This window comes from Catharus ustulatus, chromosome 11 (genome assembly GCF_009819885.2).
Source record: "Catharus ustulatus isolate bCatUst1 chromosome 11, bCatUst1.pri.v2, whole genome shotgun sequence".
NCBI classification, from domain to species: Eukaryota; Metazoa; Chordata; class Aves; order Passeriformes; family Turdidae; genus Catharus; species Catharus ustulatus.
Window position 1 is genome coordinate 18,504,695 of NC_046231.1, and position 13,015 is coordinate 18,517,709.

The 13,015-nt window shown below is 47.3% G+C and overlaps 1 protein-coding gene across 2 annotated transcripts in view; it reads left to right on the forward strand.

Moving 5' to 3' along the window:
* Window positions 1–13,015, forward strand: part of WFDC1 (WAP four-disulfide core domain 1) — an 86,306-nt gene extending 73,291 nt beyond the window's left edge. For both annotated transcript variants that reach the window (XM_033069927.1, XM_033069928.1), the window contains 6 exons: window positions 1,529–1,724; window positions 4,970–5,053; window positions 7,111–7,251; window positions 9,357–9,398; window positions 10,173–10,247; window positions 10,980–13,015. In XM_033069927.1, coding sequence (XP_032925818.1) covers window positions 1,529–1,724; window positions 4,970–5,053; window positions 7,111–7,251; window positions 9,357–9,398; window positions 10,173–10,231 — 522 coding nt within the window. In that variant the 3' untranslated portion in view covers window positions 10,232–10,247; window positions 10,980–13,015. The remainder of the gene's footprint in view (window positions 1–1,528; window positions 1,725–4,969; window positions 5,054–7,110; window positions 7,252–9,356; window positions 9,399–10,172; window positions 10,248–10,979) is intronic.

Genomic DNA, 13,015 nt, shown 5'->3' on the forward strand with positions numbered 1-13,015 from the left:
AGGAGAAAGCAGAAGAAAATTGTTTATTGGTATTGGGAACAGGGCAGGAGGGTGTCATTAGTGAAAATATCAGGAATTCTGTCTCTCTGACACTCCATGTCCATGCCATGGCCTCTCCTTGGCCAGTTTTTGGGAGCATCCATGTGGGATCAGGTCACAAAGGCACAGATGCTCCAAAGGATGCAGTAAGGATGGAGCAGGATGTAGAGAGGGATGCTAATCTCACCTCAAATTTCTCCATAGCCTGCTGGTGAAATTTCCTAGAAACCCCTGGGGGACTGTTGCATCATGTTCATTCTTGGAATAACAGCCCCAGTTTCTCATCACTGATTTTGTAACACAGCAGTGATTGGGCCAAGTGTATATTTACACTTATTTTTATGTATTTATGACTCTTACCAGCCTGCTCATGAGGCCATGGCAGCACTCACCTCACAGCCCTGGCTTGATGTTGATCTCTGTTAGAAGAAGTACAAATCCAGAATCCACGTTTTGATTTAATTAGAGTTTATAAAAATGTTAATAAAGCAGAGACCTGAGTGCCCTGAGCACTTTCTGCTGCCCTGGGGTGAGTGAGTGTTTGAACCACAGGTGAGGAAGGAGTGAGCTGGGGTGATTCACCTCTCTGCTGGAGGGATTTGGCTTCTTGCTGAAACAGCCCCAGTGTGACAAATATCTGAAAGGTGCCTCAGAAAAGTTCCAGTGCCTGTTAATCCACTTCACACCTTGTCCTGTCAGTGTGCAATGAGCAGCTCAGCTTCTTTCTGCTGCAGTGAAACACGGCCTCATTTTCTTGGGGATGAAGCTGGCATCACTCACAGATCTCACTCAGAATGTGCCATGATTTAGGAATAGTCTCTAATTTAACAACCGTGGATAAACTTGAAGGGCTGCCCTATAAATCCTGGTCCAGACCAGGTGATGGAGATGGAAGGAGCTCACTGAGGAGAGAGGAGCTACCAGGGACATTTATTCCATGTCCCAAAACAGCACAGTGCCCTCATTTCCACTGCTGCCCTATCGAAGTGGTTTGGTGTCCTCTTCATGAGGATGCCTGGAGTCTTCTCTCTAAGTATAAAATACTTTAAAGAAGAAAAGACTTTAAAGAATTTCTTTTTCTAACCTCCTAATTTTCAATGCAATAATCTCAATTACAAGGGAAGCTCTGCACAATAATTTAGTGATGGTTTGGTGTTTCCAAAGCACTTTCCTAAGTGGGGGAGCTGGACAGTTAATTCTCTCTCTGTTGAATACCCAAAAACCACTTGGAGACCCTGGCATGGTGTTATGCACTCATCTTATGTGGAACCTGACTTCCTTTTCATCCAAAGCACTTCCCTAAGGGGATGATGCACTGCTAGGGGAGGTGGACAGTTAATTCCCTCTGTGCTGAATTCCCAAAAACCCCTCTGAGACCCGACAGCACATCCCAAACTCACCTTACACCAAACCCTCCTTTTCATCCCTTTGCAAATCATTCCGAGCACACCTCGCACCGAACCTGACTTCCTTTTCTTCTCTTTGAAAGGATTATGAGTACCCTCTTCATTCTCACAGCTCGCAGCAGCAGAAGAGCGACCGGTGCCCGCCGCCGCCGCAGAGCCTGCCGGAGCGCGCCTGCGAGGTGCCCAGCTGCCGCTCGGACGGGGAGTGCCAGCGCCACAAGCGCTGCTGCTACAACGGCTGCATCTACGCCTGCCTCGAGTCCGTGCAGCCCCCGCCGGGTACGGAGCTGCTGCGCTGCAGGGGGATGGAGGGTGGCACCTGCTGCTGCAGGGTGATGGCCACTGGGGATGGAGGGTGGTCATTGGGGATGGAGGATGGTCATTGGGGATGGAGGATGGTCATTGGGGATGGAGGGTGGTCATTGGGGATGGAGGGTGGTCATTGGGGGATGGAGAGTGGTCACTGGGGGATGGAGAGTGGTCACTGGGGGATGGAGGGTGGTCACTGGGGGATGGAGAGTGGTCACTCGGGATGGAGGATGGTCACTGGGGATGGAGAGTGGTCATTGGGGATGGAGAGGGGTCACTGGGAGATGGATGATGGTCATTGGGGATGGAGAGGGGTCACTGGGAGATGGATGATGGTCATTGGGGATGGAGGATGGTCATTGGGGATGGAGAGTGGTCACTGGGGATGGAGAGTGGTCACTGGGGATGGAGAGTGGTCACTGGGGATGGAGGATGGTCACTGGGGATGGAGGATGGCCACCTGCTGCTGCTGGGCGATGGCCACTGAGGGATGGAGGATGGCCACCTGCTGCTGGGCCATGGCCACCTGCTGCTGGGTGATGGCTACTGGGGATGGAGGATGGCAACCTGCTGCTGGGCTGGCATCAGAGGGATGGAGGATGGCCACCTTCTGCTGGACTGGGATGGCTGCAGAGAGTGAGAGGGTGGCCACCTGGTGCAGGGTGATGGCTGCTGGGGGATGGAGGATGGCCACCTGCTGCTGGGATGGCTGTAGAGGGTGAGAGGATGGCCCAACCTCTGTTGGGCTGGCAACAAAGGGGAGGATGGCCACCTGTTGCTGGGCTGGGCTCAGAGGGATGCAGGGTGGCCACCTGCTGCTGGGGACCTCCCCTCAGAGGGATGAGACACGCTCCGCTCCACGCAGCGAGGAAAGCTGGCGTTTGTCTCATGGTGTAGGGTTTGTTGTTTTGTTGGTTCTGGGACATTTTTTCTCTTATGTTTGCATATATGTACACAAACAACAACATGAGACTGCTGGAGTAGCTGACTTACTTGAAGCTTTATCCACAGAATCACATCACAGAATCACAACATCACAGAACCACAACATCACAGAATCACAGAATCACACAATCACCAGGCTGGAAGAGACCTTCAATATCAGAGTCCAACCCAGCCCTCACACCTCAACTAAACCATGGCACCCAGTGCCACATCCAGACTTTATACAAACACATCCAGCCAGGGATGGAGACCCCACCACCTCCCCAGGCAGACCATTCCAGTACTTTATCACTCTTTCTGTGGAAAACTTTTTCCTAATGTCCAACCTAATTTTCCCATGGTGCAGCTTGAGGCTGTGTGCTCTGATTCTGTCAGTGCTGCCAGGAGAAGGAGACCAACCCCAGTTGAGCACAGGCACCTTTCAGGATGCTGTAAAGAGTGATGAGGTCACCCCTGAGTCTCCTTTTCTCTAGGCTGAACAACCCCAGCTCCCTGGAGATTCCATCAGTCAGATTCATTTTACAAGCACAGGAGATGGAACAGCTTCAGCTGCTAGCACAGCAGAGGAAGTTCTCTTTGTTACAAAATCTTTTAACAACTTCCTAGCCAATAGCATAATATTAAAGCTGACAAGTTTTTGCTTAGGCCAATTAATAAAGCTGCATGTACATCTTGATTTGAACAATGCTTGCTTGTAACAGCTTAAAACAATGGAAAAGCTTCATTATTAATCTTACATATTTCTATTATCTTGCTTAACATTTTCCTGAGGCCTATCTTTATACAGCTCACAGCTTTATTGCTTCTTGTCCTTGCATCTTCAGCATTCTTGCATTTCTCCATCCTGAGATCTGCCTTCACACAGCTTTCTGGGAGTTTTATACCTTTTCTGTTTCCCACAGTGTTCACTTCTAAGTGGCAGTAACTAGGTGTTATGCCATAAGGACTGGTCTGTACACCTGAGATGCCCACACACTGGCAAGTGTCTGTTTATAGATGTTTGCAGTCTTTTAGATGGTTGGGAATAGTCTGTGTAAGTGCAAGGAACTGATGCCTGAAAGGCTGAGCTGGAACAGAGACTAAAAGGGATAAAATTTGTATTTATTGAAAGGATAAAACAGGAATTTATTGAAAGGATTCACCTTGGGCAGTGCAAGAGCCTGGCTGGGGCTGCACCCAAATCAAATCCCAGATGGATCCTGGTCATAGTTTTACATTTTTATAAGTTTTGGTTCATCTCCACATTGGGGTCAGTTGTCCAACCACAGCCCCAGGCTGTTGGGAAGGATAAGGCTCAGCCCCTGGTTTGCCCCCTTCCCTTTGCTGTTTCTGCTTTTTTGGGTACTGGGTGTCCTTGATTCTCCAGCTGGGAAGGGATTGTTTCCTCTAACCACCCTGTGAAGAGAACTCACTAACACCCAACATGCAGCTTCAGAGTCACACACCGAGCAGCAGAGAATCTGAAAAATACAAAAGCTGAAACCCAAGGCATCAGTAACAGTCTCAGAGCCCTTTCTCAGGGAAATCAGCTGTTTTGTACTGCTACAAGATTCCATTCTCAGCAGAGGTTGACAGGTTTCTGTGAGTGCAGTCGAATTAATTTAGAATTCAGTCTGTGAGGCATTTACACAGACTGTTTAGCCACCTCAGGGACCCCTGGGCAAACTGGGAGGGAGAGGAGCTGGCAGAGATGGGGTGGTGGTGGTGGTGGGCGTCTTCACATGCATGGAGTGTGGGAGGCTGAGTGCGAGCTGGGAGTGGAGTTCAGTTCCACACTTCTGGTTTTTTGGGGGATTGATGAGTTAAAAAGGTGTCCAAGGCAAACTGGAGCTGCAAAATTTCCGTGCCACATCCCTGGAAATGTCCAAGGACAGGTTGGATGAGACTTGGAGCAGCCTGGGGTAGTGAAAGATCCCTTTGGATGTGGCAGGGGATTGGAATGAGATGATCCTTGAGGTCCTTTCCTACCCAGACCGTTCTGTGTTTGTGTACTCAGGGAAAGGGGCAATCCCAGCCTGACCTAGTGCTGAAGTGAGGCAGCACCCTCATCATCCCACAGGAATGACAGTGGGAAACAGCAGCTGCTTCCAGGACAGCAGCTTCATCCATGTCTCCCTTTCCTCTGGGACAACCAGAGCGCCAATAGGAATCAAAATCAGATCAACCCACCAGGCAGCCCCTCACAGCCCCTTAGAGGAAATCCATGACTTTTCCATAACCTGTGGCTGCTGCACCTTGACGCTGTGCTCTCTTGTTTCTGTCTCCTGCAGTCCTGGACTGGCTGGTTCAGCCCAAACCCCGCTGGCTGGGAGGCAATGGGTGGCTTTTGGACGGCCCAGAGGAAGTCTTACAAGGTACAGGACATTTCTCTGTCTTCTCTGCAATATCCATTATCACACAAAGGCCCTGGAGAATAAATCCTTCACACACAGAGCTTGTCTGGGCTGTTGGGACTGCTGGTGTTTGGAGTTTCCACAGGAATAACTCTGTGTGCTGCTGGGGGCTGCTTTCTGGTAAATAAATTACTTTTTATGGATATGGGTTATCCAGCAGAGCACTAGGAATGCTTCAGGGAACTGGGCTTGCACCCATTCTTCAAATAATTAGATATCTATCTTCCTTTTAGAAGAAGGCTTTGTCATCATACACACAATTTTGTGCCAGCTTCCTGATAGACCGTGGGTGGACTTGGAGATCCTTTAATCCAGAGTGGCCTCATCACCCAGGTGCCTTGGGCTGGGGCTGTGGCTCTTGGCTCTGAAGGTGCTTTGGACAGGAGCCCTGGCAAACTGCTGCCCAGCTGATGTGAACCTGGGCATCTCAGTTTGGAGGCTGATAATGAGACTGAGCTTCTCAGGTCCATTCCATAGGGAAAGGGGTTTTAATTTGTTTTTTCCAATACCTAAAATTGAAATAAACAGGGAGTGGGGAGCTGGGAAGAGAAGTGGCATTCCCAGATGTATGGACACCTGAAATTTTTGGGCTTTTCATGAAAGTGTTAACCAAGCTTTTGATCAGCATTAACCAGATCCAGGTAGTGCAAATAAATTCCCCTCTTTGGTCTTACACAGATGGTTTTAGACTCGCTGAGCCTCAGCTCTCATCTATTATGGAAACTCCAAGTTCTTGAAGAAAAAATTCTGCCTCCAGCTCATTGAGGCTGCACAGCTAGAAATAAGATAAATTAGGTTCCTCCTCATCCATCCTTGTTATGCTTATATTATTTGTTCTTATCTGAACACCTTCATCTCAGCTTGAGGGAGTAATTAGGGAAGTAAGAACCATCAGCCCTGGCATGAGAATTACAGCAGAGGTCCTTGAAATTAAAAATGAGAGGGTGGAGTGGCCCTGCAGGGTCTGTGCATGTAATGGCCACAGACACTGCCCGAGTCCTGCCTGACCTTCCTGAGCTGCCCTTGCTGCTTATCCCGGGTCAAATGATGAAACCTCTGTTTGGGGCAGGGGTGGCACTGCCTGACACACCTGAGGTTTGGATTCACATCAGGTGTGTGGGTGTGGAGCAGGGAACAGAGCAGCACACACTGCCAGCTTCCTGCTCTCCTTCCCTAGCTCCTCATCCAGCCCAGAGCCTGGCTGGGACACAGCTGGAGAGAGCAGCCCATGGAGGGGTCAGGATGGGACACACTTATCCATCCTGCCTGGAGAGAACAGCCCATGGAGAGGTCATCCTGCAGGGTGATGCCTCTTTGGGCTACCTAAAAACAGAGGCCAGACAAAATTAAGGGTCATTAGTTTTCAACCTTTTATAAGTTTGGTCCATTTGTACATTGGCGGTTAATCTTCCAATTACAGCTGCAGGTAATGAAGTAATTTACCCCAAGTTTGCTCACCCCCAACTCACTTTTGTTTGCATTTTTGGAACCTGAGGCAATGAGGTGTCCTTGATTCCCAGGCCTGGAGAGGAATTATTGTGTCTGACCAAAGTGGGAGAACAGCAGCTCACACTCTGTGTGGAGTTTGGAGTTACACACTTGGTACCCAAAGAGGCTGACCTGGAACAGAGGGTGGGCAGTGTTAAAAGAATAAAGTGGGGATTTATTAAAACCCTTCAAAGGATTCACCTTGGGCAGTGCAAGAGTCCAAGATGGATGATGGATCACATATTTTCACACTTTTATAAGTTTTGTTCCATTTCCATCTTGGGGTTCTGCAGTCCCACCCTCCCAGATTCTCTCCTCAATTCCCTGTTTGCACTTTTTGGGGCTGGAGCTGCGGCGTGTCCTTGGTTATGGGCTGGAAAAGGATTATTCTGTGTGCCTGAGCTGGGAGGAGAACGTGTAACACTTTGTATAATGAGTTCAGAGTTATAGACTAAGGCAGAATGTGGAAAATATGAAAGCTAAAACTTAATGTGACAGCCGAGGTTGGTGACCTGCAGCTTGTCTTGCAGCCGAGGCCTGCAGCACCACGGAGGATGGGGACGAGCCCCTGCACTGCCCCACGGGCTACGAGTGCCACATCATCAACCCCGGCAACACGGCCGAGGGCATCCCCAACCGCGGCCAGTGCATCAAGCAGAGGGGAAACCCCGGTGAGTGCCTGAGTGCCTGCACCTCCTGCATCCTGCAGCTCCTGCAGCTCATGCACCTCCTGCACCTCCTGCACCTCCTGCATCTCCTGCACCTCCTGCACCTCCTGCACCTCCTGCACATCCTGCACCTCCTGTATCTCCTGCACCTCCTGCACCTCTTGCACCTGCCTGCATCTCCTGCATCTCCTGAATCTCCTGCAACTCTGGCACCTCCTGTACCTCCTGCATCTCTGCACCTCCTGCATCTCTGCACCTCCTGCATCTCCTGTACCTCCCTGCATCTCCTGCATATCTGCACCTCCTGCACCTCTCTGCACCTCCTGCATTTCCTGCATCTCCTTCATCTTCTGCACCTCCTGCACCTCCCTGCATCTCCTGCATATCTGCACCTCCTGTATCTCCTGCATCTCTGCACCTCCTGCACCTCCTGCACCTCCTGCATCTCTGCACCTCCTGCACCTCCCTGCACCTCCTGCATCTCTGCACCTCCTGCACCTCCCTGCATCTCCTGCATATCTGCATCTCCTGAATCTCCTGCAACTCCTGCACCTCCTGCACCTCCTGCATCTCTGCACCTCCTGCACCTCCCTGCATCTCCTGCATATCTGCACCTCCTGCACCTCCCTGCATCTCCTGCATCTCTGCACCTCCTGCATATCTGCATCTCCTGCACCTCCTGCATCTCCTGCATCTCTGCACCTCTTGCACCTCTTGCATCTCCTGCATCTCCTGCACCTCCTGCACCTCTCTGCACCTCCCGGGCAGGCTGATGGGCACAGCACAGAGCCAGAACACCAGGGATGCCTGGAGAGGCTGGCCTGGAACAGAGAGTGGGCAGTGTTAAAGGAATAAAGTGGGGATTTATTAAAATCCTTCAAAGGATTCACCTTGGGCAGTGCAAGAGCCTCGCTGAGGCTACACCCAAGATGGACACCTGGTCAGGAGTTTTCACACTTTTATAAGTTTTGGCTCATTTCCATATTGGGGTTCATTGTCCAATTCCAGCTCCAGGTTCTGCAGTCCCACCCTCCCAGATTGTCTCCTCAATTTGCTGTTATTTGTACTTTTTGGGCCTGAAGCTGCAGCAGTGTCCTTGATTATTTAGCTGGAAAAGGATTACTTTGTGTGATTAAACTGTGAAGAGAACTTGCTAACACTTCATATGAAGTTCAGAATCACACACTAAGGCAATACAGAATCTGAAAAACATGAAAGCTAAAACTTAACTCTGCCAGTGTCCTCTGGTGTTGTGTCTGCATGTGCTGTTACTACACAGCATAAAAATTAGAAATATTTATGTTACTGCACGTTTCAATGAGAAATCTGAGTTTTAAATTCCAGTTTTGCCTTCTGACTTTGCTTTCTGCATCCAAATCTTTGTTGCCTTTATTCTGCTGACGCATTTGCCCAAAAAAGAATTTCATGCATGCCAAAATATTTTCCAGAAAAGCTCATAACATATTTGGGTATTCATTGAATGGTAGGGTATGTGCATTGGCACTGGGCTACAAATCACCTCAGTGGAGAGATGTGAGACATCAGTTTTGCCATTTGGTCACTGTAAAAACCAGGGGGAGCATCAAACCAGGTCTCTGAGCTGCTTCCAAAACAGATTAAGAGTTTTTCCAGGGCTTTTGGATCATCTCTTTTATAACCTTTTCTTTAATAACATCCATAGTGACCAATGTAATGTAGAACTGTGGGGATCTTACACATGAAATATTTCTAAGGGCTTAAGTAATTATGTAAATGGCAAACAGAACAACCTAGCTGGAACCTGAATTATGTGAAATACTAATAGCTGGTCTGAAATTTTATTTCATTTGGGAAAGCCTCTGATTTCTTGACTTGTAGCTATTGAAAAAGTTATAAAATGTTCGTGGCAATTCCCACTCTGGTGGCAAGTGAGTTGTGTCCACAGAGCTCAGTAAATTCAACAATTTATAAGAGGTTTATAGCAACCTAAATTACTTCAGTGACAGAGGACTTTTATTTTCCTCATTGTGGGGTTATTATTTCCATCTCTGTGTACACAGAAGGTCAGAGTTTAACACAAAAAATGAAGGCTGACTGGGTATGTTCTCACCATGTACCTTCTTTTCCAGATGGACACAACCTGAGGCATAAGTATTACAAGGAATATTTTGGTAAGCTGCTGGCATGATGTGTTTGTTGCTATAATTAAGCTTTATCATTCTTGCAATGCTTACAAGGAATTTGCTCCTTATGAAATGAAGGTTTGTACACAGAAAAAAAAAAAAGAGATTCTTTATCCTCAATTCTATGCCTTGGTCAGAAGATCTTATTTTAAGATTTACAATGTCCTGGCTGTGGACTCTGGAGAACCAGAATTTTCAGCTGTGACAGAATGAGCTAAATTGTGCAGTCTTCTGCCAGGGGAACCACCCAGTCCAAGAATCCTGTTTTATTTTTAAGCATATTTTTGGAGCTTTGCTCTTGTTCTTGCAGCTGAACACAGAGCTGTGTTAAAGCAGAGTCTTGGACTGTGGTGAGAGATAAGGGATGGCTGGAGCCCAGTGAATCAGTCCCTGGTGTTCCCTGAGAGGTGTCAGGTCCCTCTCACAAATCTGGGGCTCAAAGAAAGCAGGAGTATCCCCCACATCTTTCCTCACAGTTTCCAAGCTCCTGGTTTCTCCCTCTTGGATCTGGATCAGGTTGGAAGTGACATCCAGCTGTGACTAGACAGCATCTTTGATATAAGATTCACAAACAGCCAAATCTGGCCACTTTGGCTGATAAAACCATGAGAGGATTTCCTTTCCTCTATTCCAGTGTGGGCTGTCCCAGCCCTCCAAGGGAGCTGCTAAAGAATGAGAGCAATAAAACTGCTCAGAGGACCTCGAGAAACCGTGTGCCACAGCCTGGCCTAAAACCTGACTTTGCTGATATTTCTTTTACAGGGAGCAATTCCAACAATTTGGTCGGCTATGTGAAAAACCAGCAAAAGCATTTGGGCTAATTGAAGGTGTGCCTGGGTAAGTGAATAAAGGGAAAGCTGGGTGGAAATAGCTGGTGCTCAGAATTGTTCAGAGAACCCATTGTCTGAGGGTGAAATTTCCTCTAAGCAAAATGCTGGAGTAAAGACAGCACCCTAAAACCCTGTACAGGAGAATGGAACACTCTCATTCCACCAGACACACCTGATTTCTTTGCAGAATCTTTGTTTTGTGGGTATTTAGAGGATGATTTTGAGGATGAAAAATAATTGGTGTTTAGGGGCTTCCTCTAGCACAGGTGTGACTGGTCCTGCCAGACAAACTGAAAAGCTGTTTATTCTGCACTGACTGCTGAAAGGGTCAGTCCTGCAAATCCTTCAGCACGTGGGGGTTTTGTGGGATAATTTTCTGTGTGTGAACACTCGTGCAGAGCAGTGGGTCCCACTCAGGTGAGCACATTTATCTGCCCAGAGAAAAAGCTCCCTCCATTTTATCAGCCTTGCATCAGGCAAGAATGAAAATATTTGTTACACCAAAAGTCCTGTCCCAAGATGGTTTTCTCAACACTTTCAGCTTCACTTTAAGATTAACTTGGGCTTAGCTGGGAGTTATGGAAACAAAGCAGGCAGTGTCTTTCTGTACCTACGTCAGGCTGGCTGTTAAGGTTACTCAGCTACTTAAGGACAAGCTCTGTGCAAACATCCCAGGAAGGATAAATATTTTAATTCCTCTTTTTTTTTTTTTTCCTTTTGTTGTTTGGTTTTCACCCAGCTGGACCACTCTGTCAAGGAATGCTTTACCCAGCAGCTTTCTGGTCCCAGATCTCCACCAGCACATCTCCAGCATCCCCCTGACCCCTGCCCACCACTGACAGAAAAATTCCATTACCCAAGGAGCAGGATGAGCCCAGATTTTAACCCCACCAGGAAGGGGAAAAATGTGATCCCCTGCAGGAAACCACACTGCTTATCAGCTGCCTTTCTACAAATGAAATGCAAACACCTCCAAGGGATCCCTGCAAGCCACAGTGCCATGATCAGGCTGCTGACACAGAGCCTGCCCTCTACGTGCTTGTTGTGTGACCAATTCAGATTTCAGGCCTGTGAACACAGCCCAGTGACGTCAGAATTCTGCCTAAATATCATATCTGAGTTGCTTTAAAATAGGTGAGACTAAAGAGGTTCTCTGGATCAAATCCAGTGCCTGCCTGTCTTGAACAACTCCTTTAAAGAAGCCTTTTAATCAGCTTAAAAATTCAAAGAAACCTGCAAGTTTCTTCTTTTTCCTATTTATATCCAGATAAGAACCAGGCTTGACACCCACTCTAAATGGCAAAACCTGAAATCTTAAGAATTTGAGGAGGTTTAAGCTAGGAGCAATTATAATTTTTTTTTTTCTCAGTCTGGTGAGCTGCAGATTGAGAGTTAATAATGGAACAGATTCCTTCCTAGAATATCCAGCAGACACAGAAATGCATGCCAGGCTCTGTCATGTGCTGGTTTTAGCCAGCACAGTTCATGCTCACAGAATCTGTGGTTTTGTACCTGAAGGCCTGAAGTCTGGATAATCTGAGAAATGTTGGAAAAGGAAAGCCAGGATAAATTTGTGTGATGAGAAGGATTGTCTGGCCTCAGGAGTGCTGCACCTTTGTGTTGGCTTCATTAACCCTTAAAGTCTGGATATTTCTATTTGGGCCTCACAGTTTTGAGCTCCTTAGCATTGTACAATGGAAAATGCATTTTCTGTTAAGGTTTTCCTTCCCTGTGGCAGTCCTGAAGGGACAGTTGCATTCATTGTGACAAATCAGCCAGAATTGTTTGGCAGAAAAGCCACGTTTGCTCCATGGTTTAGTCCATCTGCATGCATGAAATTAGCATTTTAATTTGCACACTAGTAGCACTGCATATAAATACCCCATTCCCAAATGCAAGTGCCTGCTTCCACTCACAAAATACAGGAATTTTTTTTTTTTCCACTCACTAAATGGTTTAAGCCAAATCCAAGACACCTGTAAAACTCTTGATACTTTGCACATGGCATTTGCAGCTGGAGAGATGGGAGGTGCCAAACTGTTCTGTTTCCTATTTAAACACAGTCCTGGGTGCTTTACAGAGCAAAGGAACAGCTGAAGGGCTCCACTTTTTCCTAAATATCTTCACTTGCTGAACTCATTTTTTTTTTAAAGTGCAAGATATTAAATGCAGCACCATGTTTGGACAGAGCTATTTCTGGAATTTTATCCTATCCAGCTTCCTGCAATGAGATCTTCATTCCTGCTTGGACACAGCAGAACCAGAGAATTGTGGAATGGTTTGGGTTTGGAGGGAGCTTAAAGCTCATCCCCTTCCCCTAGAGCAGATTATCCAGGCTCCAGTTCATATTTTATAGTTCCAATCTGTGGTTAGACCAGAAAGTTGCCACTTATCCTGCTGCAGCCTCACTCCTCGGTGCTGCTCAGGGAAATGGATTGATTTTGTTCAGCGTTACTTTCTGCAGAAAAAAATCAAATTCTGATTAAAGCAAAGCCCTCCAGTGATCACTGCTGAGCCCTGAACAGTAAATGCCAAAATGTTCTATTTTAATCTTAAAAAATTCCTAAAACCTTGTGAGGAGCCAGGTGAAAAACTGGTGTTGAGCATTCACAAATTTGAAAGATTTAAACTTCAAATCTCAACCTAATCTCTCAAAGCAGCCCAAAAATCTGTTTAATTTGAGTGGACACATTCACTTCAGTGTTTGTTTTCTTTGTAGCTGCAGAAGCACATACCTGACCACCTGGGTGGGACAGTGCAGGTATTTTCTGCTTG